Raw genomic sequence first — 23,764 nt, 5'->3', positions numbered from 1 at the left:
AACGTGGCAGAGAAGGAAATTCCTTCTACGTCTCATCAGAGGTAAAGAAATGCGCCACTCTTTAATGCTGCTGGAGATATTTATAGCAGTGGTTTAGTTGGAGCTCTTTTATTTCCCTTTTATTGGCATTTTTCTTCCACCTTGTGTATTTACATCTTTTTTACTACTTCTAGTCTTGTCTATTATTTATATGGTTGCAGAGATTAGCGTTTGAAAATGTAGAGTGTAAATGTATAAAATACATGATTTTGTTCATGTTGGTATTCCATTACAGTTATTCACTGTTATTAGCAATCTGTATTAGCAAAATGTACTCCTTCTTATAAATTTCCACAACATTTACACTTTTCTCCTGATCAGCATCCCGGATGCTTCTGTTGCTGCCACACCAGCTAACCCTGAAAATGGTCAAAAGAAGAAGAAGAAGAGAAAATGGAGACACTTCTTCTGCTGTTCCTCGGTTTGCTTTTACACAAAACATATGAAATGCACATTCTCTTTAAAATGCACTTGTTAATTTTACGTGACTTTACTTTTTTAATAAACTTATGTTTGTTCGTCCTCTGCAGCAAACTGACAGCGATGCAGAGGCAGAGACCAACACTGTGAAGACACAAAACAGGTGTCGCTGGTCTCTTTTTAAATCCGGGAAGGTATGTTTTATGGAAAGAGTCACTGTCATCAAGCATTTAAATGAGAGCAATTAAGAGCAATGAGGCACACAGCTATGTCCTTTATATATAGCAGGTAAGAAGCACCACGGAAAAGATCCCAGCAGACCTGATTTGGGACACTTTGATTATGGAGCTTCTGGACCAAGAGAGTGGATGGGAGCATGTGTTTAACAGGTAAGAGAAAGACGTCCTCCAAAATGTTTCAACTTCAAAGCTCATGCATACATGCACATACACTGCTCAGCATCCTGACATCTTTCCTAATTTTGTGTTTGTGTTTTTACCTTTTTGGAGCAGTGTAGCATGCGGTGGAAAAATAATAGAAAGTCAAACTGAGACTATAGACTGCTTCGGGTGAGTACACGTGGTGCACAAAGACCAAAGCTCACTTTGTCAAAGTGGAGAAAATGAATTCTTTTACACTGATACTGTAAACGTTGTGCGTGTGTGTCAGGTTTCCAAACATCGGAAACACCTGCTACATGAACTCCTGCCTGCAGAGCCTCCTCAACATTGAGGAGTTCATAAGAGACATCAGGCGTCAGGAGGTTTTGTGGAGCACAGATCCAGAAGCTCAGCTCTTAAGGTGAGCAACGTCAACCTTCTACTTTCTTCAAAAACCTGAAGAACAAAGAGATCTAACAGCAGAAATGTCTGTTTACCCTTTCCTTTCTACAGAAGGCTCATTGATGTCAGGGACTGTCATGAGTCAACAGATTATGGCCTTAAAGATCACCACCTAAGAGCTTTTAAGAAGGCATTCAGCAATCAAGCTCCTGAATACACCGGCAGTGCACAGAAAGTGCGTCAGCTATTTGGACATTTCGTTTTTTGCTTTACCTTCTGATTTTGATGTACTGTTTTAAATCTCTCTGCTTTTCTTTCAGGACGCTCATGAATTCCTAACATTGTTCCTCAATGAGGTCAAAAGGCTCACACCTCACCTGGAGAGGAACGCAGCTCTCCTGGGCCAAAGTTATACCTGCCCAGTAGAAGACCATCACATTTTTAAAATGGAAAACATGAGGACATGCAAGAGGTAAGCCTGTCTTTCAGAAACGCAGAGCTGGTTGCAATATTTTCATATACCTCTTTTCCACCTACCTGATCTTTACTTTAACTACGTTACTCCTGAAATGTGTAGCTGCGGTCACCAATCATCACAGCAAGAGGAATTCACCAGCTTGTCTCTTGACCTGGTTCCAGAGGGGTCTGTTATAAACATGTTAGAGACATACTTGAAGGTAAGATCACAAATTCCAATAGAGTTGTAGTGTCAGCGATCTTAACACACCTTTTTTGTTAGTGTTTGTGTGTATGTGTGTGTGCATATGTTGAGATTTCTTTCTAACATAAAGCCTGTTTTCTCTGTGCTGTTGTTCAGGAACAAGAAATAGAATTTCGCTGTGATTGTGGAGGGACGGCCTCAGAACTGAAGTCGTCTTTTGATACACTGCCAAGGTGAGTAAGGTCACATCAGAATTGATCGACTGACCAGGTTTCCAAACTGTGGCGCATCAAATATCAGAGTTTTTCGAGACAATACTTGAGCAATCGTTTTCTCCCATCTTCTGTTTGTGTTTGAAACTCATTCTTCTTATTTTCTACCTTGTTTGTTTTATTTTTTTTCTTTTCTGCCAGAGTTCTGATCTTGCATCTGAAGAGGTTTGGCTTTACACAAACCTACAAGATTCAGAAGGTGGATGACCCCGTCAGGCTGCAGAGGGACTTGGTGGTGCCATCCAATCAGGTAAAAACAGACTGCAGAACGTCTCAGGCTACGTCCACACTAGCCCTGATAGATTTGAAAACTCCGTGTCCACACTGCGACGGGACAGCTCCGTTTTCAAATGTATGCGTTTTCGAGAGCGTTTTCAAGATGCTGTGTTTTTCCTTGAGGAAAACGCCGTCTCAGTGTGGACGGGAGGTCAAAGCGGAGAGAAAACGATGTGTTTTCAAACGAAAACGCATTCGTGTGGACGTAGCCTCAGCAAATCAGCTTAATTATGGCACTGATGTGAGACTTTATGAAACTAACACTCTTTGGATTTGTTCCTTCTCAGGGTGGTGGCTGTTATAGTCTTGTCAGCATCATTAGTCATTATGGAGGCACAGAGTCAGGTAAAACAACAGACTTGTGACAAACAGAAAATGAAAACTTGCTACTTTTCAGTGAAGGACTCACACACAAAAGCTTTTGATGTTCTAAGAAGCACTAAGTCAAAATCACTGTTTGCTTGAATCAGTTGACTTCCAGAAGTTGGATTCATTTGTCTTAATGTGATTTCAGGACACTACATCTGTAGTTCTGTCCATCCTGAGGAGAGTCAGCACTCTACATCAGATCGCTGGCTCACCTATAATGACGCACAGGTGCTCCACACAACTGGATCTGCAGCTTGTGAGGAACAGCAGCACTCGGCCTACATGCTGTTTTACAAGAGAAACGTAAGAAGACACAGCATCTCATCCTGAAGTGAGAGAATTTTTAAATGTCCTGTTACCTTGTTAACCAGTTTTGTCTTCATTCTCAGTTCTGAAACAGGAAATGGAAGGAAGGAAGGAAGTTAAGGTCATCATCATGCTGAGAAGGAAAAGCAGTCGTCCCAGCCCACCATCGCACACTGGAGGACAAGTACTGGTAAGTATTGCCCTCAGGAGGAAGGGTCCTCCCAGAGAGCCTGGTTCCTCCCAAGATTTCTTCCTCCAGGAGGGAGTTTTTTCTTGCCACCGTCGCCCCACATTCACTGGTCTCATCAGCAGGGACATTTTTAACATCCTAAGACCTGAACTCTTTCATGGCATGCATTTTTCATTTCTCTGTGCCATTTGGGTTGATTGGGACCTGATGAATGTAAAAACAAAGACATCAGATTCGGACTATCTTTTTTTTGTTTCTCAAAACAATGAGATCCACATATGAGGACGTTCATTTTAAATTTCGATTGAACAGTGGCAGTGTAATGTCCTCCCTCATAAGTGGATATCAGGTTTTTGAAGAGCAAAATTTTGTATTTTGGTCTAGACAACCCAAAATGTTATGTCCACATATGTGGACACCAGGTCCTAGGAGGTTAAAACAAATCTACTAGTAGTGCACCACTACTAGAGATCGTCCTTTTCTGGACCAGTGTTTGGCTTGCTCTCTGGCAACAAATTAGTGCTGTCAGTGTTAACGTTATTTTAACTAATGACGTTTACGCTGACATCACTAATTTTATAGTTATTATTATTAATATTATTATTAATTTATTTGTAAAAGAAATTAAATTTAAAAAAACAAAGAAATTATTTAATTCTTTGTTATTTTGTTTTATTAAAATCAAAATAACAACAAAACAAAAATAACTAATAAAAAAATATTAAAAGTATTCAGCAGTGTTTTGTGAAATTTGTAATGAGCCTTAGTTAAGTTGATGTCACAGAAGTTTCTGAATCATTTAGATTGTTCAACAAACTGATTCACTCAGGTAAAGATGGTAAGCTGGAGCAATGGTACCCTTGGAGTTCAGTTTAAGTTTTCAGACAAACATTCACTCGATCAGTTGCAGCTTCTGCTTTTAAATAAATGATTTAGCTGCAAATGTTTAGCTGCAGGTAGCAAAGTCCAAAAGTGACAACATTTCCACTGCAGTCTCTCCAGAAATGGCTTATAAAATTTTGACCAAATTAGACATTTATCCTTGGATCATTGACAACCCTGTAGGGTGAAAATCTTTAATTGTACCTTTTATAACATTTTAACAAGTTACTGTCTCCTGCTGCATGTTTCCTGTTTTGGCTGAACTTCATCAGCTCAAAAAACTCACCGTGCTGTGGTGTACTAAATGACCTCATGTACAGGACACACTGAAGGCAGGTTTGCAACGTTTAATCAACAAAGTCAAGATCAGTTAACAACAGCTGAACTAAAGACTTTCTTTTTCTCATTGATAAAATGAGGTCCATGCCAATGTGCTCAAATGGGACCTCCATTAATGGTGAGGGGCATAAAGGTGCTTTTTAAATGACCAGCTGGTTCACCAGCTGACACCACTGGACGCACACCATCGGCGCACATCCAAACATGCAAAAAATGCAAGATGGTGGTGCGCACAGATACAGCGGCTCTATGCTCTCCACTTACCCAATTTCACTGTGCAAGAAACTGCACAATGACAATAAAAAGCTCTAAGTCTAAAACAGTTTCCTGGCCAGTAAAATCGGGCAATTATTCGCTCCAGAGTTTTATCTTATTCCAGGTGACCAGCCATCGACTTGTAATGAGCCAGCTAAAACAATAATTTCTCAGTGGCTCTTCTGGCACCAACAAGTGGGTGTGTTCTTCCATCGTGCAAGTGTCACGACACACTGAACATGGTCTGTCCCTACTCGTTACAACATGTGGAAATGTCAGTGCTATGTCAGGGCGCACTATTTGACTATCAGCTTTCATCATTTGATCAAAGGGCCAGTTGCATAATGCCATTATCTTCTGTGTAGCGAATTGCTGGAACGGGCAACCCAAACGCCACGTGTCCCTGTTGGTGGTGTGTGCAGGCCTACATACTGCCCTATTGAGCTACTAAACCCCGACCAATCAGTTTTCAGATTTAAGGGGTGTGATGGCCGTCAGCTAACTGCAGCCGTTACTCTATGCATTTTCCCCCGATATTTCTTTTCCACCAGTACTATGGGGTATTTGTGAATATCCATGACTGACCCGGCCAGCTGGTCTTTGGACAGGGTCACGGCAGTTTCAAGATTTAAAAAAAATCCCTTTCACTGACAGACTGAAGGAAAGCTCCTCAAAAATGGAGGGTCTTCAAGCTCCTCAGTGGCAGGAAAAGGTTTCCCGGACCCAGTGTTGTATATTTGTTTCCCAAAAGATTGAAATAGTGGAGAGAAATCAGGTTCTGAAACCACCCAGAAGACAAAGTCTCCAACTGGTTTGTGGAAGTCCAGTTTCTCCAAATTAATCAGCGGGTGAAATGTCTCTTCATGGATGGTTTTGATTCTGTTGTTGTTCACAAACAAAGCCCTCAAAGCAGCATATGAAAGAAAGTCATCTTTCATTGTTGTCTCCAGCGTGTTAAAAGAGAGATCGAGCTCAGTGATGACTTTTGAAGCGGCTGCAGGGACTTCTCGAAGGTTTTGACTCAAACGGTCGCAGGATGTTGTTCATAGTGGTGACACTGTTGACTGGTGATTGACAAGCACTGAGATACTAACATGACAAACACAAGAAACATCATGACTTATTCTCCTGAGTGCCTGCAAAACACAAAATCAAACTCAAAGCTTTTCTCTCAGGTGCTGGTGTGGCACAATCTAATGATAAAAAAAGGTCATGCTAACAGCTTTTGGAGCACAGCTGCACAAAATAACAGCTTTTGGAGCACAAAATGCATTACAGGTAAACCCAGTACCCAAACATGTTAACAAGGATAAAGAAAAAATCTGAAACAAAAGCAGGTAGTGTGGTGATTTATGTTGTGAGGATGCTTTCACTCCCATCAAAGTCACCCAGTGTTGAGAACCCAAATGAGCCCAGAAACCTCAAGTGGCTGCAACCAACAGCGAACGCCAAGAAGTGCATGCTGAGCCAGAAACATGCAGAAAACCCAAAAGAGGCAAGACAGCACATCTTGGTCCCACTCAGGCAGTACGAACACCTGGAAAGAGGAGCCCACAGTTCAGACCCAAGGTCACTGGTAAGGACACCAGCCAGTTTTAAGTCTAGTTTCATTTTAGTTAGTGTTATGGCCTGTCTAAGGGTGGCCAGACCATAATATAGGGGTGATCCACCCCTGTCTGACCCCAAGCAGCACATCACACAACCAGTACAATTTTGATGGTGATTTATTTACAGTGATTGAATTCTAACAAAGGAAAGGAGCGAACTATAGCTTCGGGGTGGACCCCAAAACAACAAACAAGAGGGACCGTATCAAAAGGATGTACAAAACTTATTTATGAAAAGAATAAAACCAAATGACAGTGTCTTATCTCCCTAACTAACAAAAACATAAGAAAAGGGTAATCAAATAAAAAGGCAGTCCACCCCTACATGCTCCTGTATAAAGAAACAGGTAACACAAAGCCTGCCGGTTGAGGTCCATGGCGGTGTCATCTCATATGTTGTCTCCAGGTCATTAGCCAATCTGTATGGTCCGTCCCATGGATGCACCAATCACGGAAAGGCACCTGCACACTCAGATTTACATATGAGACAACATTACAACAACAGTCGTAACATTAACTAAAAATGTTTTTCATCATCTCGTTTTAACTTCTGGTTTAGCTTCAGCTAACTAAAACTAAATGGACCTTGGAGATAATCACATCTTAATAGAGTGAACCATAGACTGTATAAAAGATAGGACCATTGCAACTTTACTGCAGCACTTCACCCTTTCACATAGTCCCAGCTCTTCTCTGTCATGTTTTATGGTGCTGCAAATGTCTTCAGTTGGTGAAAGGTCTGGACTGCTGGTGTCTTGTTGTGCTTGCTATGCATCTCTGACTCTTTTCTTCTTTCTGCATCAAGTAAGGAATGTAGTGAAAGTTCCCAAGAGGTTAAAAACACCACTGAAAAAATGCCATCAGACCTGAGTTGGGACACTTGGATTATGGAGCTTCTGGACCAAGAGAGTGGATGGGAGCATGTGTTTAACAAGTAAGAGAATAATGTCCCCCAAAATGTCCCGAACTAACAAAAACATGAGAAAAGGGTAATCAAATAAAAAGGCAGTCCACCCCTACATGCTCCTGTATAAAGAAACAGGTAACACAAAGCCTGCTGGTTGAGGTCCATGGCGGTGTCATCTTATATGTTGTCTCCAGGTCAAGGAGACAACATATAAGATGGATAGACAGACAGATTTCAAAATAGCCAGCTGGAATGTTAAGGGGTTGAATAACGGGATTAAGAGGAAGAAAATGTTAACATATCTAAAGTTATCAAGAGTTGATATAGCCTTTATTCAAGAAATGCACATGTGCAAGTCAGAAGCCTTAAAACTTAAATGTTCCTGGGTAGGTAAAGTCTTTTCCAGTCCTGGAACTGATAAAAGTAGGGGAGTGTCGGTTCTGATTCATAAAGCAGTTAGCTTTGCTGAAACAAAAGTAATAACAGATAAGGAAGGTAGATTTATATTGGTTTATGGACAACTACTGGACACACCAATAATTTTATGTAATATCTATGCACCTAATGCGGACATACTCGCCTTTTTTCATAACCTGTCACAGTATCTTTTGGAATTAGAAGGTGCACAAATAGTGGTAGGAGGAGATTTTAATCAAATACTGGATCAAGACCTAGATAGATCACTTCCTAGGAGAGGCACAGAGAGTAAATCTGTAGTTGCCATAAGGCAGATGACCTCAGATTTAGGTCTGAATGATATTTGGCGGACAATGCATCCAGAAGGCAGGGAATATTCCTTTTACTCTCCGCCTCATAATGTTTATACTAGAATCGACTACTTTCTTATTTCTGAAGCCTTAGTGAATAACGCTATAGATTCAAGTATTGGTAATATAGTATTCTCGGACCATGTGCCAATTTTTCTATGTCTTGGAAATATTTTACAGATTCCTCAAAGCTGCAGATGGCATTTAAATGTGTCCTTAATTAAAGACTCTGGGTTTATTAAATTGATAAGAGATGAAATACAATTTTACAAACAGACAAATAATCGAGAGGACACTACATTGGCTACTTGGTGGGATGCTATGAAGGCATACTTAAGGGGGAGGATAATTTCTTACGCTTCCTTTAAAAAGAAGGCAGCTAACAAGAATATCATTACGTTAGAAGCCAAATTAAAGGCACTTGAGGCAGTACATTCCCATACAAAAGACAGAGTTACGTTGAATAAAATTGTTCAAGTTAAATATAAGTTGAATGTACTGTACAACAGAAAGGCAGAATACGCTTTATTTCGCATTAATCAAGCATATTGGGAAATGGGAGAAAAGCCGAGTCGTTTATTAGCATACCGTCTTAAACAGAAAGACAGTATGAACCATATCCCAGGCATACGACAATCAGATGGGGTTATTTCAACTTCTATTAGACATATAAATGATGGATTCAGGGCCTTTTACAATAATCTTTATTCTACACAAGGGAGTTTAGATGAACAGAAATTCAAAGCATTCTTTACTGATTTAAACCTGCCACAGCTTTCTACTACTGACCAGCAGATTATAGATGCTCCAATTACAGTGGAGGAGATTACCCGTGCAATTAACAGTATGCCACTTAATAAAGCTCCAGGATTAGATGGGTTACCATTGGATTTCTATAGAGCATTTGAGGATATGTTAAGTCCCCTGTTGCTCGATGTTTATAATGAGGCGTTCAAAGTAGGCTCATTACCTCAGTCAATGCACTCTGGACATTTATTCTTTAAACTGGGAAAGACCCTTTAGACCCAAGTGGTTACCGCCCCATATCTTTGCTGAATTCTGACCAAAAAATCTTGGCAAAGGTCTTAGCGGGTCGATTAAAAGTAGTAATGGTGAAAATAATTCATGCAGACCAATCTGGTTTTGTTCCAAACCGCTATGGTTCAGATAATATTAGGCGGTTGGTTAATTTGCAAAATTATGTATATGATTCAATACATCCAACAGTGGCCCTATCGCTGGATGCTGCAAAAGCTTTTGATTGTGTTGAGTGGGATTATCTGTTTAAGACATTATAAAAGTTTGGTTTTGGTGACAATTTTATTAGGTGGATAAAGATATTATATTTTGGCGAGCTCAGACAAGGAGGAGACGGAGGTATCGTTTGGTCTTGCTTTCCGTGAGCTAGCCAGGGAGCACAGCCGTTTATTAACATCTGCAGAAGAACACTGCCGCTAGCTAACTGCTCAGCACGGCAACAGAACAGCAACAACAACACACAGGGCGCCCTCTGACCCCGGAAGGACACACCGTCGCAGCCAGAGGGCGTCACCCGTCACTATGGTAACATAAACAAAACATCACAAACAGAACCCCGAACAGCCCTGACCCGCTACAATATGATTCGCCTTCAGCGCGAGTATTGACGAATGGGCTCATATCAGACCTATTCCTTTTACAGAGATCCACAAGACAGGGTTGTCCCCTTAGCCCCGGTCTTTTTGTAATTGCTATAGAGCCTTTGGCACAAAAACTGAGAAATAATGTAAATATATTTGAAATTTCGATGGGTAATAGTCAACATAAGCTTCTATTATATGCAGATGATATGTTGTTACTTATGACCCAGCCTGGGAAGTCAATTCCAGCCCTATTAGAATGTGTAGAAAGCTTTACGCTGCTTTCAGGGTATCGCGTCAACTGGGATAAATCAGAGGCAATGCCTATGTCAGGACACTGCCCCCATACTTTATTTAAACAGTGGGAGTTTCGGTGGTCCGTGAATGGTTTGAGGTATTTGGGGATACAAATGACCTCGGATTACACTAAGATGGTTCGAGCAAATATGGAGCCAATGTTGGAAAGAATAAAAATGGAATTTGGTAGATGGTCCAGAGTACGTCTCACAATATGGGGTAAAATTAGTTGTATTAAGATGATGACTGCACCCATGATCTTTTATATTTTATCTAATATTCCATTACACATTCCAGATAAGTATTTCAAAGATCTAGACTTTTTAATCCGGCAGTTTCTTTGGGGTAGCTCACCGCATCGTTTAAGTATTAAGAAACTTCAAGCGAGTGCAAAACAAAGAGGTTTTTCATTGCCTAATTTCCAATGGTATTATTGGGTGATGAACGTGAAACAACTTAGAGCTTGGTTACCTACTGCACCAGTTAAACCCATCTGGTCCCGTATAGAGACGGAAGTTAATGGCGGTATTTCTCTTTGGAGGGAGCTGTTTGATACCAGTCATAAAACTACCCATCCTATAATTGCAAAGACATTGTGGTTTAAATTACATAGGGCAGGTCGCTGGGACTTTATTAAATCACCTTCGGCAACCTTATGGAGTAATAAAAGAATTTTAATTGGAGGGACATCGGTTGACTGGTTACAGTGGCGTAAAGCAGGCATCCTTAATGTATCAGATTTATTTGACTGTGGGACTAAATGTTTTTTAAGCTTTGATAAAATTGTAGAGTTATATAAGTTGCAGCGTAATCAATTCTGGAGATATGTCCAAATACATAGTTCATTATCGAAGTGGCTGGGAACCCCCTTGAGTTGTCTTGTGGGCAACCCTATGGAAGTCCTGCTCTCAAGATCACCCTTGGGTAAAGGCATTACCTCTAAGATTTATCACTTATTGCAAGAACGGTCAGCTGACCCTCTCCTTAAAGTTAAGGGCTACTGGGCCCAGGACATGGCATTGGACATATCTTCAGTTGAATGGGATTCATGTTTTCAAAATGTTAATACTATGTATAAAGAAACAGGCAGTAGATTTATTCAACTTAAGATAATCCATAGGTGGCATCGAACACCGCAACAATTGTATAAATGGAACCTGGCCTCTACGGACGAATGTTGGAGATGTGATGGTCAAAATGCTTTGATTTTACATATCTTATGGAGCTGTTCGGCACTTTGGGATTGGTGGGAAAATATAATGGAGGTAATTTTCAGTGTTTTAAAAAGGAGATTTGGTATCTCACCAAAACTGTCCATACTTGGTATAACCACAGAACTTTCTGATGGAGATTTTTCCAGTTATACAAAAAGATGGATTATTTTGGCTCTTACTACGGCCAAACGGGTCCTGCTAAGACATTGGCGGAAAAAGAACCCCCCTCCCTATGAAGAGTGGCTAAAGACAATGGCTAAGTTGGCGTCTTACGAAAAAGTGACTTATGGTTTATTAGACAAATTGCCTCAATATGATTGTATTTGGTCCCCCTTTACAAGCTGGCTTTCTGTAACTTGAAGAACAGAGGAGTAATGACAGAGTGGTGGTGTGGGGATTGGTGTGCGAAGAAAGAATAGGATAACTTCCCTTTGTTTTGGTTTTTTTTTGTTGTAGTGTTTTGTTTTGTTGTTGTTTTGTTTTTGTTTGTTTGTTTTTTAAACTATTTATTTATGTAGTTATCCTTAAGCTCTGTTATTGAAGTTTAAAATGAAATAAATAAAAATTGTTGATGATAAAAATAAAAATAAAAAGTTTAAACTTCAAAGCTCATGCATACATGCACATCCAGTGCTCAGTGTCTAATTGTGTGTTTGTGTTTTTACCTTTTTGCAGTAGCGTAGTGAAACATTTGGGCGGTGGATAAATAATGGAAAATAAAATTCAGACTACAGACGGCTTCAGGTGAGTACACGTGGTGCACAAGGACCAAAGCTCACCTTCTCAACCTGGACAAAATGAATTATTTTACACTGATACTGTAAACTTTTGTTTGTGTGTCAGGTTTCCATACATCGGAAACAGCTGCTGCATCTGTAATTCTGTCCATCCAGAGGAGAGTCAGCACTCTACATCAGATCCTTGGCTCACCTATAATGACGCACAGGTGCTGCACACAACTGGATCTGCAGCTTGTGAGGAACAGCAGCACTCAGCCTACATCCTGTTTTACAAGAGAAACGTAAGAAGACACAGCATCTCATCCTGAAGTGAGAGAATGGCACGCCAGCTGCAGCCTAATCCAATCTCTCTTCTTTTCTTTTTTCGGTGCCCAGACACCCTTCAGTTTCATCATGTCATCCCTAACAATAGCTGTAGAGTTGGATGGAGGATGAAGACAGCAGAGAGCAAAAGAAACAGGTAAGAGCAGACAGGTAGTCAGAGTTAACAAAAACTTTTAAAGCCAGTGTAGCTTCTGTTTTGAACACATTTATTGATGACAATTTTACATAAATAAGCAGTGTGTTATACTGTTATCAGATGTGGAGTCTCACTAACCACTTTAATAGTGACTTGTGTCCCAAATACTGTTTATTTGTCTTAGTTACAGATAGTGAAATAAAAATGGAAAATGATTCTTTCATAATTGTATACTCAGCTTGGTCAAGACAATAATTCGAGAACGAGGGCAGGATTTTGAATTGATGCCATTGGTGCATCTACTAAAGTTCTGGGGTCAGTTTGAATATCAGTGACCTTGACCTTGAGTTCAAGTTTTCTGAAAATCTTGTGAATGCTACAACTCTGTGACGAGAAGTAAGTCTCCTAGGTCTTTAAATTTGTATATAGGTGAATCTACTAGGAAGCTGAAGGGTTGCACTGCGGGCCATCTGTAGAGGTGTAGAGTCAACAACCTGTCTCTGAACGTGGACAAAACAAAAGAGATTGTTGACTTCAGGAGAGCACAGTGGGATCACTGCCCACTTAACATGAATGGATCCTCTGTGGAGGTCGTCAAGAGCACCAGATTTCTTGGTGTCCACCTGGCGGAGAACCTCTCCTGCTCCCTCAACACCAGCTCCATAACCAAGAAGGCCCAGCAGCATCTCTACTTCATGCAGAAGCTGAGGAAAGCCCATCTCCCACCATCCATTCTCACCACCTTTTACAGTGGGACTAACGAGAGCATCCTAAGTAGCTGCATCACTGTCTGGTATGGTAACTGCAGCGTATTGGATCGCAGTACCCTACAACGGATTGTGAGAGCAGCTGAGAAGATCATTGGAGCCCCTCTCCCCTCCTTATAACAACCGCTTGCTGGAGGACCCCACACACCCTTCAAACACACTCTTCACCCTGCTGCCTTCTGGAAAGAGGTCCCAGAACATCCGGGCCCTCGCTACCAAACTACGGAAAAGTTTCTTCCCACAAGCCGTCAGACCCCTGAACACTCAGTGACTGCACTGGCACACGCACACCTACACACACGTCACTACCAAGCACTTATCTGCAGTATCTCACACTCATACACATACATACAGACACCAAGTTACTTTTGCACAATACTCAGCATTTTGCACATTTCCATTGTCTTGTGTCTGTATCGTCCTGTTCTGTCTAGTTTTGCACTGTTTTGTCTTGTTTATTTTTGCAGTTTATGCACACTGCACTTTATGTAGTCCTGGGTTTGTCCGTATATGTCATATATAGCACCAGGGTCTCGGAGGAACGCTGTCTCGTTTCACTCTGTACAGTACCTCTGCACGTGGTTAAAATGACAATAAAAGCCACTTGACTTGACCTGTTTTTGTAGCAGTTGCTTGGAGACGAGTACCATACAGTTCAAATGAGCATACATTCCAAAATATGCAAATTAGCCCCATACACCATAATGATGATGTTTGCTGTTCAGGGTATGAACATTCTATGCTGAAAGTTTATAAATATACAACCTTTGACTGCTTGTTTTCAGTTGAACTTTTGCAAAGCTGAGGAGATTTTCGCTGCGATCACCTCAAGTCCAAAGATGTTTAAACTTCTTTTTCACAGAAAGGTAAGTTTGAAGAGACTCGCAGCACATTTCTCTGAATATTTTCTTATGGTAAATAAGCATTTTTGAAACTTTTACGGAAGCTTCTTGGATGATTTCTGTAAAAACTGAATTTTGAATCCAAATGAAGGATTTTGTATTTTCATACCATATACTTTGTTTTATGCCATTACTGATGTTGGTTTTCTTGTTTCTAAACAGAAATCACACAAACAAAACGTGGCAGAGAAGGAAATTCCTTCTACGTCTCATCAGAGGTAAAGAAATGCGCCACTCTTTAATGCTGCTGGAGATATTTATAGCAGTGGTTTAGTTGGAGCTCTTTTATTTCCCTTTTATTGGTGTTTTGTAGTTACATCTTTTTTACTACTTCTAGTCTTGTCTATAATTTATATTGATTCAGAGATTAGCGTTTGAAAATGTAGAGTGTAAATGTACAAAATACATGATTTTGTTCCATTACAGTTATTAATTTTTATTTGCAGTCTCCAGCATGTACTCCTTGTTAAAAATTTCCACTTTGAAAAATAACATTTACACTTTTGTCCTCATCAGCATCCCGGATGCTTCTGTTGCTGAAAATGGTCAAAAGAAGAAGAGAAAATGGAGACACCTCTGCTGTTCCTCGGTTTGCTTTTACACAAAACATATGAAATGCACATTCTCTTTAAATTGCACTTGTTAATTTAAAGTGACTTTACTTTTTTAATAAACGTATGTTTGTTCGTCCTCTGCAGCAAACTGACAGCGATGCAGAGGCAGAGACCAACACTGTGAAGACACAAAAAAAGTGTCGCTGGTTTCTTTTTAAATTCTGGAAGGTATGTTTTATGGAAAGAGTCACTGTCATCAAGCATTTACTCATCACAGTTAAATGAGAAGAATTAAGAGCAATTTAGCACAGCTATGTCCTCAAATTAAGTTCAAAGATGTTTAAACGTTTGTTGTTTTTTTTCACAGAAAGGTAAGTTCGAAGAGACTTGCAGGATGTTTCTCTAAATATTTTTTATGGTGAATAAGCATTTTTGAAGCTTTTAATGAAGCTTCATGGATGATTTCTGTAAAAACTGAATTTTGATCAGAACCAAATGAAGGATTTTGTATTTCATAGGACAAACTTTAAAACTCAATTTAAAGCATGAATAAATTGTTTTTATTTTATTTAAAGATATTCCTATATATCTGCTTCATGAGCTGACAGCTCACTAAAGTGATAAATAATATGAAATAATACCAAATTTTCTAACTGGACACTTTTCATGGAGAGACTCCCTTGGTATGTTTGTTTTATGCCATTACTGATGTTGGTTTTCTTGTTTCTAAACAGAAATTACACAAACAAAACGTGGCAGAGAAGGAAATTCCTTCTACGTCTCATCAGAGGTAAAGAAATGCGCCACTCTTTAATGCTGCTGGAGATATTTATAGCAGTGGTTTAGTTGGAGCTCTTTTATTTCCCTTTTATTGGCATTTTTCTTCCACCTTGTGTATTTACATCTTTTTTACTACTTCTAGTCTTGTCTATTATTTATATGGTTGCAGAGATTAGCGTTTGAAAATGTAGAGTGTAAATGTATAAAATACATGATTTTGTTCATGTTGGTATTCCATTACAGTTATTCACTGTTATTAGCAATCTGTATTAGCAAAATGTACTCCTTCTTATAAATTTCCACAACATTTACACTTTTCTCCTGATCAGCATCCCGGATGCTTCTGTTGCTGCCACACCAGCTAACCCTGAAAATGGTCAAAAGAAGAAGAAGAAGAGAAAATGGAGACACTTCTTCTGCTGTTCCTCGGTTTGCTTTTACACAAAACATATGAAATGCACATTCTCTTTAAAATGCACTTGTTAATTTTAAGTGACTTTACTTTTTTAATAAACTTATGTTTGTTCGTCCTCTGCAGCAAACTGACAGCGATGCAGAGGCAGAGACCAACACAGTGAAGACACAAAACAGGTGTCGCTGGTCTCTTTTTAAATCCGGGAAGGTATGTTTTATGGAAAGAGTCACTGTCATCAAGCATTTAAATGAGAGCAATTAAGAGCAATGAGGCACACAGCTATGTCCTATATATATAGCAGGTAAGAAGCACCACGGAAAAGATCCCAGCAGACCTGATTTGGGACACTTTGATTATGGAGCTTCTGGACCAAGAGAGTGGATGGGAGCATGTGTTTAACAGGTAAGAGAAAGACGTCCTCCAAAATGTTTCAACTTCAAAGCTCATGCATACATGCACATACACTGCTCAGCATCCTGACATCTTTCCTAATTTTGTGTTTGTGTTTTTACCTTTTTGGAGCAGTGTAGCATGCGGTGGAAAAATAATAGAACGTCAAACTGAGACTATAGACTGCTTCGGGTGAGTACACGTGGTGCACAAAGACCAAAGCTCACTTTGTCAAAGTGGAGAAAATGAATTCTTTTACACTGATACTGTAAACGTTGTGCGTGTGTGTCAGGTTTCCAAACATCGGAAACACCTGCTACATGAACTCCTGCCTGCAGAGCCTCCTCAACATTGAGGAGTTCATAAGAGACATCAGGCGTCAGGAGGTTTTGTGGAGCACAGATCCAGAAGCTCAGCTCTTAAGGTGAGCAACGTCAACCTTCTACTTTCTTCAAAAACCTGAAGAACAAAGAGATCTAACAGCAGAAATGTCTGTTTACCCTTTCCTTTCTACAGAAGGCTCATTGATGTCAGGGACTGTCATGAGTCAACAGATTATGGCCTTAAAGATCACCACCTAAGAGCTTTTAAGAAGGCATTCAGCAATCAAGCTCCTGAATACACCGGCAGTGCACAGAAAGTGCGTCAGCTATTTGGACATTTCGTTTTTTGCTTTACCTTCTGATTTTGATGTACTGTTTTAAATCTCTCTGCTTTTCTTTCAGGACGCTCATGAATTCCTAACATTGTTCCTCAATGAGGTCAAAAGGCTCACACCTCACCTGGAGAGGAACGCAGCTCTCCTGGGCCAAAGTTATACCTGCCCAGTAGAAGACCATCACATTTTTAAAATGGAAAACATGAGGACATGCAAGAGGTAAGCCTGTCTTTCAGAAACGCAGAGCTGGTTGCAATATTTTCATATACCTCTTTTCCACCTACCTGATCTTTACTTTAACTACGTTACTCCTGAAATGTGTAGCTGCGGTCACCAATCATCACAGCAAGAGGAATTCACCAGCTTGTCTCTTGACCTGGTTCCAGAGGGATCTGTTATAAACATGTTAGAGACATACTTGAAGGTAAGATCACAAATTCCAATAGAGTTGTAGTGTCAGCGATCTTAACACACCTTTTTTGTTAGTGTTTGTGTGTATGTGTGTGTGCATATGTTGAGATTTCTTTCTAACATAAAGCCTGTTTTCTCTGTGCTGTTGTTCAGGAACAAGAAATAGAATTTCGCTGTGATTGTGGAGGGACGGCCTCAGAACTGAAGTCGTCTTTTGATACACTGCCAAGGTGAGTAAGGTCACATCAGAATTGATCGACTGACCAGGTTTCCAAACTGTGGCGCATCAAATATCAGAGTTTTTCGAGACAATACTTGAGCAGTCGTTTTCTCCCATCTTCTGTTTGTGTTTGACACTCATTCTTCTTATTTTCTACCTTGTTTGTTTTATTTTTTTTCTTTTCTGCCAGAGTTCTGATCTTGCATCTGAAGAGGTTTGGCTTTACACAAACCTACAAGATTCAGAAGGTGGATGACCCCGTCAGGCTGCAGAGGGACTTGGTGGTGCCATCCAATCAGGTAAAAACAGACTGCAGAACGTCTCAGGCTACGTCCACATTAGCCCTGATAGATTTGAAAACTCCGTGTCCACACTAGCGTTTTCAGTCATTTTCAAATAGTTGTGCGTCTGCATTGAAACGGCCGAAAACGCTTACGTTCCAGTCCTGCGCATGCGCAAAAGTGAGTGAGAATAACAGAATTTGAAGAAAAGCTATCCGGAGCATGTACAAACTGATATTAATCTTTTTTAGGGCTGTCAAAGTTGAGAGCAATCAAAACAACTGCTGTATAATGCACTCGGCTATCTTTGTTTAATTGCTCACATGACTGCATCACATGACTAAAATGCGTCATCGTTTTAGAAAGTCTGCATTTTCGAGTGTCCACACTGCGACGGGACAACTCCGTTTTCAAATGTATGCGTTTTCGAGAGCGTTTTCAAGATGCTGTGTTTTTCCTTGAGGAAAACGCCATCTCAGTGTGGACGGGAGGTCAAAGCGGAGAGAAAACGATGTGTTTTCAAACGAAAACGCATTCGTGTGGACGTAGCCTCAGCAAATCAGCTTAATTATGGCACTGATGTGAGACTTTATGAAACTAACACTCTTTGGATTTGTTCCTTCTCAGGGTGGTGGCTGTTATAGTCTTGTCAGCATCATTAGTCATTATGGAGGCACAGAGTCAGGTAAAACAACAGACTTGTGACAAACAGAAAATGAAAACTTGCTACTTTTCAGTGAAGGACTCACACACAAAAGCTTTTGATGTTCTAAGAAGCACTAAGTCAAAATCACTGTTTGCTTGAATCAGTTGACTTCCAGAAGTTGGATTCATTTGTCTTAATGTGATTTCAGGACACTACATCTGTAGTTCTGTCCATCCTGAGGAGAGTCAGCACTCTACATCAGATCGCTGGCTCACCTATAATGACGCACAGGTGCTCCACACAACTGGATCTGCAGCTTGTGAGGAACAGCAGCACTCGGCCTACATGCTGTTTTACAAGAGAAACGTAAGAAGACACAGCATCTCATCCTGAAGTGAGAGAATTTTTAAATGTCCTGTTACCTTGTTAACCAGTTTTGTCTTCATTCTCAGTTCTGAAACAGGAAATGGAAGGAAGGAAGGAAGTTAAGGTCATCATCATGCTGAGAAGAAACAACACTCGTCCCAGCCCACCATCGCACACTGGAGGACAAGTACTGGTAAGTATTGCCCTCAGGAGGAAGGGTCCTCCCAGAGAGCCTGGTTCCTCCCAAGATTTCTTCCTCCAGGAGGGAGTTTTTTCTTGCCACCGTCGCCCCACATTCACTGGTCTCATCAGCAGGGACATTTTTAACATCCTAAGACCTGAACTCTTTCATGGCATGCATTTTTCATTTCTCTGTGCCATTTGGGTTGATTGGGACCTGATGAATGTAAAAACAAAGACATCAGATTCGGACTATCTTTTTTTTGTTTCTCAAAACAATGAGATCCACATATGAGGACGTTCGTTTTAAATTTCGATTGAACAGTGGCAGTGTAATGTCCTCCCTCATAAGTGGATGTCAGGTTTTTGAAGAGCAAAATTTTGTATTTTGGTCTAGACAACCCAAAATGTTATGTCCACATATGTGGACACCAGGTCCTAGGAGGTTAAAACAAATCTACTAGTAGTGCACCACTACTAGAGATCGTCCTTTTCTGGACCAGTGTTTGGCTTGCTCTCTGGCAACAAATTAGTGCTGTCAGTGTTAACGTTATTTTAACTAATGACGTTTACGCTGACATCACTAATTTTATAGTTATTATTATTAATATTATTATTAATTTATTTGTAAAAGAAATTAAATTAAAAAAAACAAAGAAATTATTTAATTCTTTGTTATTTTGTTTTATTAAAATCAAAATAACAACAAAACAAAAATAACTAATAAAAAAATATTAAAAGTATTCAGCAGTGTTTTGTGAAATTTGTAATGAGCCTTAGTTAAGTTGATGTCACAGAAGTTTCTGAATCATTTAGATTGTTCAACAAACTGATTCACTCAGGTAAAGATGGTAAGCTGGAGCAATGGTACCCTTGGAGTTCAGTTTAAGTTTTCAGACAAACATTCACTCGATCAGTTGCAGCTTCTGCTTTTAAATAAATGATTTAGCTGCAAATGTTTAGCTGCAGGTAGCAAAGTCCAAAAGTGACAACATTTCCACTGCAGTCTCTCCAGAAATGGCTTATAAAATTTTGACCAAATTAGACATTTATCCTTGGATCATTGACAACCCTGTAGGGTGAAAATCTTTAATTGTACCTTTTATAACATTTTAACAAGTTACTGTCTCCTGCTGCATGTTTCCTGTTTTGGCTGAACTTCATCAGCTCAAAAAACTCACCGTGCTGTGGTGTACTAAATGACCTCATGTACAGGACACACTGAAGGCAGGTTTGCAACGTTTAATCAACAAAGTCAAGATCAGTTAACAACAGCTGAACTAAAGACTTTCTTTTTCTCATTGATAAAATGAGGTCCATGCCAATGTGCTCAAATGGGACCTCCATTAATGGTGAGGGGCATAAAGGTGCTTTTTAAATGACCAGCTGGTTCACCAGCTGACACCACTGGACGCACACCATCGGCGCACATCCAAAAATGCAAAAAATGCAAGATGGTGGTGCGCACAGATACAGCGGCTCTATGCGCTCCACTTACCCAATTTCACTGTGCAAGAAACTGCACAATGACAATAAAAAGCTCTAAGTCTAAAACAGTTTCCTGGCCAGTAAAATCGGGCAATTATTCGCTCCAGAGTTTTATCTTATTCCAGGTGACCAGCCATCGACTTGTAATGAGCCAGCTAAAACAATAATTTCTCAGTGGCTCTTCTGGCACCAACAAGTGGGTGTGTTCTTCCATCGTGCAAGTGTCACGACACACTGAACATGGTCTGTCCCTACTCGTTACAACATGTGGAAATGTCAGTGCTATGTCAGGGCGCACTATTTGACTATCAGCTCTCATCATTTGATCAAAGGGCCAGTTGCATAATGCCATTATCTTCTGTGTAGCGAATTGCTGGAACGGGCAACCCAAACGCCACGTGTCCCTGTTGGTGGTGTGTGCAGGCCTACATACTGCCCTATTGAGCTACTAAACCCTGACCAATCAGTTTTCAGATTTAAGGGGTGTGATGGCTGTCAGCTAACTGCAGCCGTTACTCTATGCATTTTCCCCCGATATTTCTTTTCCACCAGTACTATGGGGTATTTGTGAATATCCATGACTGACCCGGCCAGCTGGTCTTTGGACAGGGTCACGGCAGTTTCAAGATTTAAAAAAAATCCCTTTCACTGACAGACTGAAGGAAAGCTCCTCAAAAATGGAGGGTCTTCAAGCTCCTCAGTGGCAGGAAAAGGTTTCCCGGACCCAGTGTTGTATATTTGTTTCCCAAAAGATTGAAATAGTGGAGAGAAATCAGGTTCTGAAACCACCCAGAAGACAAAGTCTCCAACTGGTTTGTGGAAGTCCAGTTTCTCCAAATTAATCAGCGGGTGAAATGTCTCTTCATGGATGGTTTTGATTCTGTTGTTGTTCACAAACAAAGCCCTCAAAGCAGCATATGAAAGAAAGTCATCTTTCATTGTTGTCTCCAGCGTGTTAAAAGAGAGATCGAGCTCAGTGATGACTTTTGAAGCGGCTGCAGGGACTTCTCGAAGGTTTTGACTCAAACGGTCGCAGGATATTGTTCATAGTGGTGACACTGTTGACTGGTGATTGACAAGCACTGAGATACTAACATGACAAACACAAGAAACATCATGACTTATTCTCCTGAGTGCCTGCAAAACACAAAATCAAACTCAAAGCTTTTCTCTCAGGTGCTGGTGTGGCACAATCTAATGATAAAAAAAGGTCATGCTAACAGCTTTTGGAGCACAGCTGCACAAAATAACAGCTTTTGGAGCACAAAATGCATTACAGGTAAACCCAGTACCCAAACATGTTAACAAGGATAAAGAAAAAATCTGAAACAAAAGCAGGTAGTGTGGTGATTTATGTTGTGAGGATGCTTTCACTCCCATCAAAGTCACCCAGTGTTGAGAACCCAAATGAGCCCAGAAACCTCAAGTGGCTGCAACCAACAGCGAACGCCAAGAAGTGCATGCTGAGCCAGAAACATGCAGAAAACCCAAAAGAGGCAAGACAGCACATCTTGGTCCCACTCAGGCAGTACGAACACCTGGAAAGAGGAGCCCACAGTTCAGACCCAAGGTCACTGGTAAGGACACCAGCCAGTTTTAAGTCTAGTTTCATTTTAGTTAGTGTTATGGCCTGTCTAAGGGTGGCCAGACCATAATATAGGGGTGATCCACCCCTGTCTGACCCCAAGCAGCACATCACACAACCAGTACAATTTTGATGGTGATTTATTTACAGTGATTGAATTCTAACAAAGGAAAGGAGCGAACTATAGCTTCGGGGTGGACCCCAAAACAACAAACAAGAGGGACCGTATCAAAAGGATGTACAAAACTTATTTATGAAAAGAATAAAACCAAATGACAGTGTCTTATCTCCCTAACTAACAAAAACATAAGAAAAGGGTAATCAAATAAAAAGGCAGTCCACCCCTACATGCTCCTGTATAAAGAAACAGGTAACACAAAGCCTGCCGGTTGAGGTCCATGGCGGTGTCATCTCATATGTTGTCTCCAGGTCATTAGCCAATCTGTATGGTCCGTCCCATGGATGCACCAATCACGGAAAGGCACCTGCACACTCAGATTTACATATGAGACAACATTACAACAACAGTCGTAACATTAACTAAAAATGTTTTTCATCATCTCGTTTTAACTTCTGGTTTAGCTTCAGCTAACTAAAACTAAATGGACCTTGGAGATAATCACATCTTAATAGAGTGAACCATAGACTGTATAAAAGATAGGACCATTGCAACTTTACTGCAGCACTTCACCCTTTCACATAGTCCCAGCTCTTCTCTGTCATGTTTTATGGTGCTGCAAATGTCTTCAGTTGGTGAAAGGTCTGGACTGCTGGTGTCTTGTTGTGCTTGCTATGCATCCCTGACTCTTTTCTTCTTTCTGCATCAAGTAAGGAATGTAGTGAAAGTTCCCAAGAGGTTAAAAACACCACTGAAAAAATGCCATCAGACCTGAGTTGGGACACTTGGATTATGGAGCTTCTGGACCAAGAGAGTGGATGGGAGCATGTGTTTAACAAGTAAGAGAATAATGTCCCCCAAAATGTCCCGAACTAACAAAAACATGAGAAAAGGGTAATCAAATAAAAAGGCAGTCCACCCCTACATGCTCCTGTATAAAGAAACAGGTAACACAAAGCCTGCTGGTTGAGGTCCATGGCGGTGTCATCTTATATGTTGTCTCCAGGTCAAGGAGACAACATATAAGATGGATAGACAGACAGATTTCAAAATAGCCAGCTGGAATGTTAAGGGGTTGATTAACGGGATTAAGAGGAAGAAAATGTTAACATATCTAAAGTTATCAAGAGTTGATATAGCCTTTATTCAAGAAATGCACATGTGCAAGTCAGAAGCCTTAAAACTTAAATGTTCCTGGGTAGGTAAAGTCTTTTCCAGTCCTGGAACTGATAAAAGTAGGGGAGTGTCGGTTCTGATTCATAAAGCAGTTAGCTTTGCTGAAACAAAAGTAATAACAGATAAGGAAGGTAGATTTATATTGGTTTATGGACAACTACTGGACACACCAATAATTTTATGTAATATCTATGCACCTAATGCGGACATACTCGCCTTTTTTCATAACCTGTCACAGTATCTTTTGGAATTAGAAGGTGCACAAATAGTGGTAGGAGGAGATTTTAATCAAATACTGGATCAAGACCTAGATAGATCACTTCCTAGGAGAGGCACAGAGAGTAAATCTGTAGTTGCCATAAGGCAGATGACCTCAGATTTAGGTCGGAATGATATTTGGCGGACAATGCATCCAGAAGGCAGGG

At 40.4% G+C, this 23,764-nt stretch overlaps 1 protein-coding gene and 2 long non-coding RNA genes across 4 annotated transcripts; all 3 read left to right on the top strand.

Annotated features, from left to right (window-relative positions):
• The first annotated feature begins 574 nt into the window (after positions 1-574).
• LOC146385391 (ubiquitin carboxyl-terminal hydrolase 37-like) lies at positions 575-5,096 on the top strand. The gene is made up of 5 exons (XM_084931081.1): positions 575-1,476; positions 1,562-1,918; positions 2,059-2,135; positions 2,316-2,424; positions 2,738-5,096. Exons 2-5 carry the CDS (start codon positions 1,811-1,813, stop codon positions 2,813-2,815), a joined length of 372 nt encoding a protein of 123 aa, XP_084787207.1. The 5' UTR covers positions 575-1,476; positions 1,562-1,810; the 3' UTR covers positions 2,816-5,096.
• A 6,681-nt stretch (positions 5,097-11,777) lies between these two features.
• On the top strand, positions 11,778-14,928 carry LOC146385390 (uncharacterized). 2 transcript variants are annotated; one of them, XR_014800498.1, is made up of 5 exons: positions 11,778-11,946; positions 12,046-12,223; positions 12,318-12,402; positions 13,955-14,289; positions 14,588-14,928. It is a non-coding gene; the product is annotated as an uncharacterized LOC146385390 (long non-coding RNA). The 2 variants fall into 2 exon arrangements; XR_014800497.1 differs by lacking the exon at positions 14,588-14,928 and having other exon boundaries at positions 11,784-11,946; positions 13,955-14,431.
• A 2,358-nt stretch (positions 14,929-17,286) lies between these two features.
• LOC146385389 (uncharacterized) lies at positions 17,287-19,504 on the top strand. Its single transcript, XR_014800496.1, has 4 exons — positions 17,287-17,509; positions 17,690-17,798; positions 18,408-18,792; positions 18,879-19,504. It is a non-coding gene; the product is annotated as an uncharacterized LOC146385389 (long non-coding RNA).
• Positions 19,505-23,764: the final 4,260 nt, after the last annotated feature.

This window comes from Perissodus microlepis, chromosome 6 (genome assembly GCF_051167445.1).
Source record: "Perissodus microlepis isolate ML-2025 ecotype Zambia chromosome 6, ASM5116744v1, whole genome shotgun sequence".
Classification (NCBI taxonomy): Eukaryota; Metazoa; Chordata; class Actinopteri; order Cichliformes; family Cichlidae; genus Perissodus; species Perissodus microlepis.
Note: the sequence above shows the minus strand (reverse complement) of the source record. Positions and strands in the feature narration are given on the sequence as shown.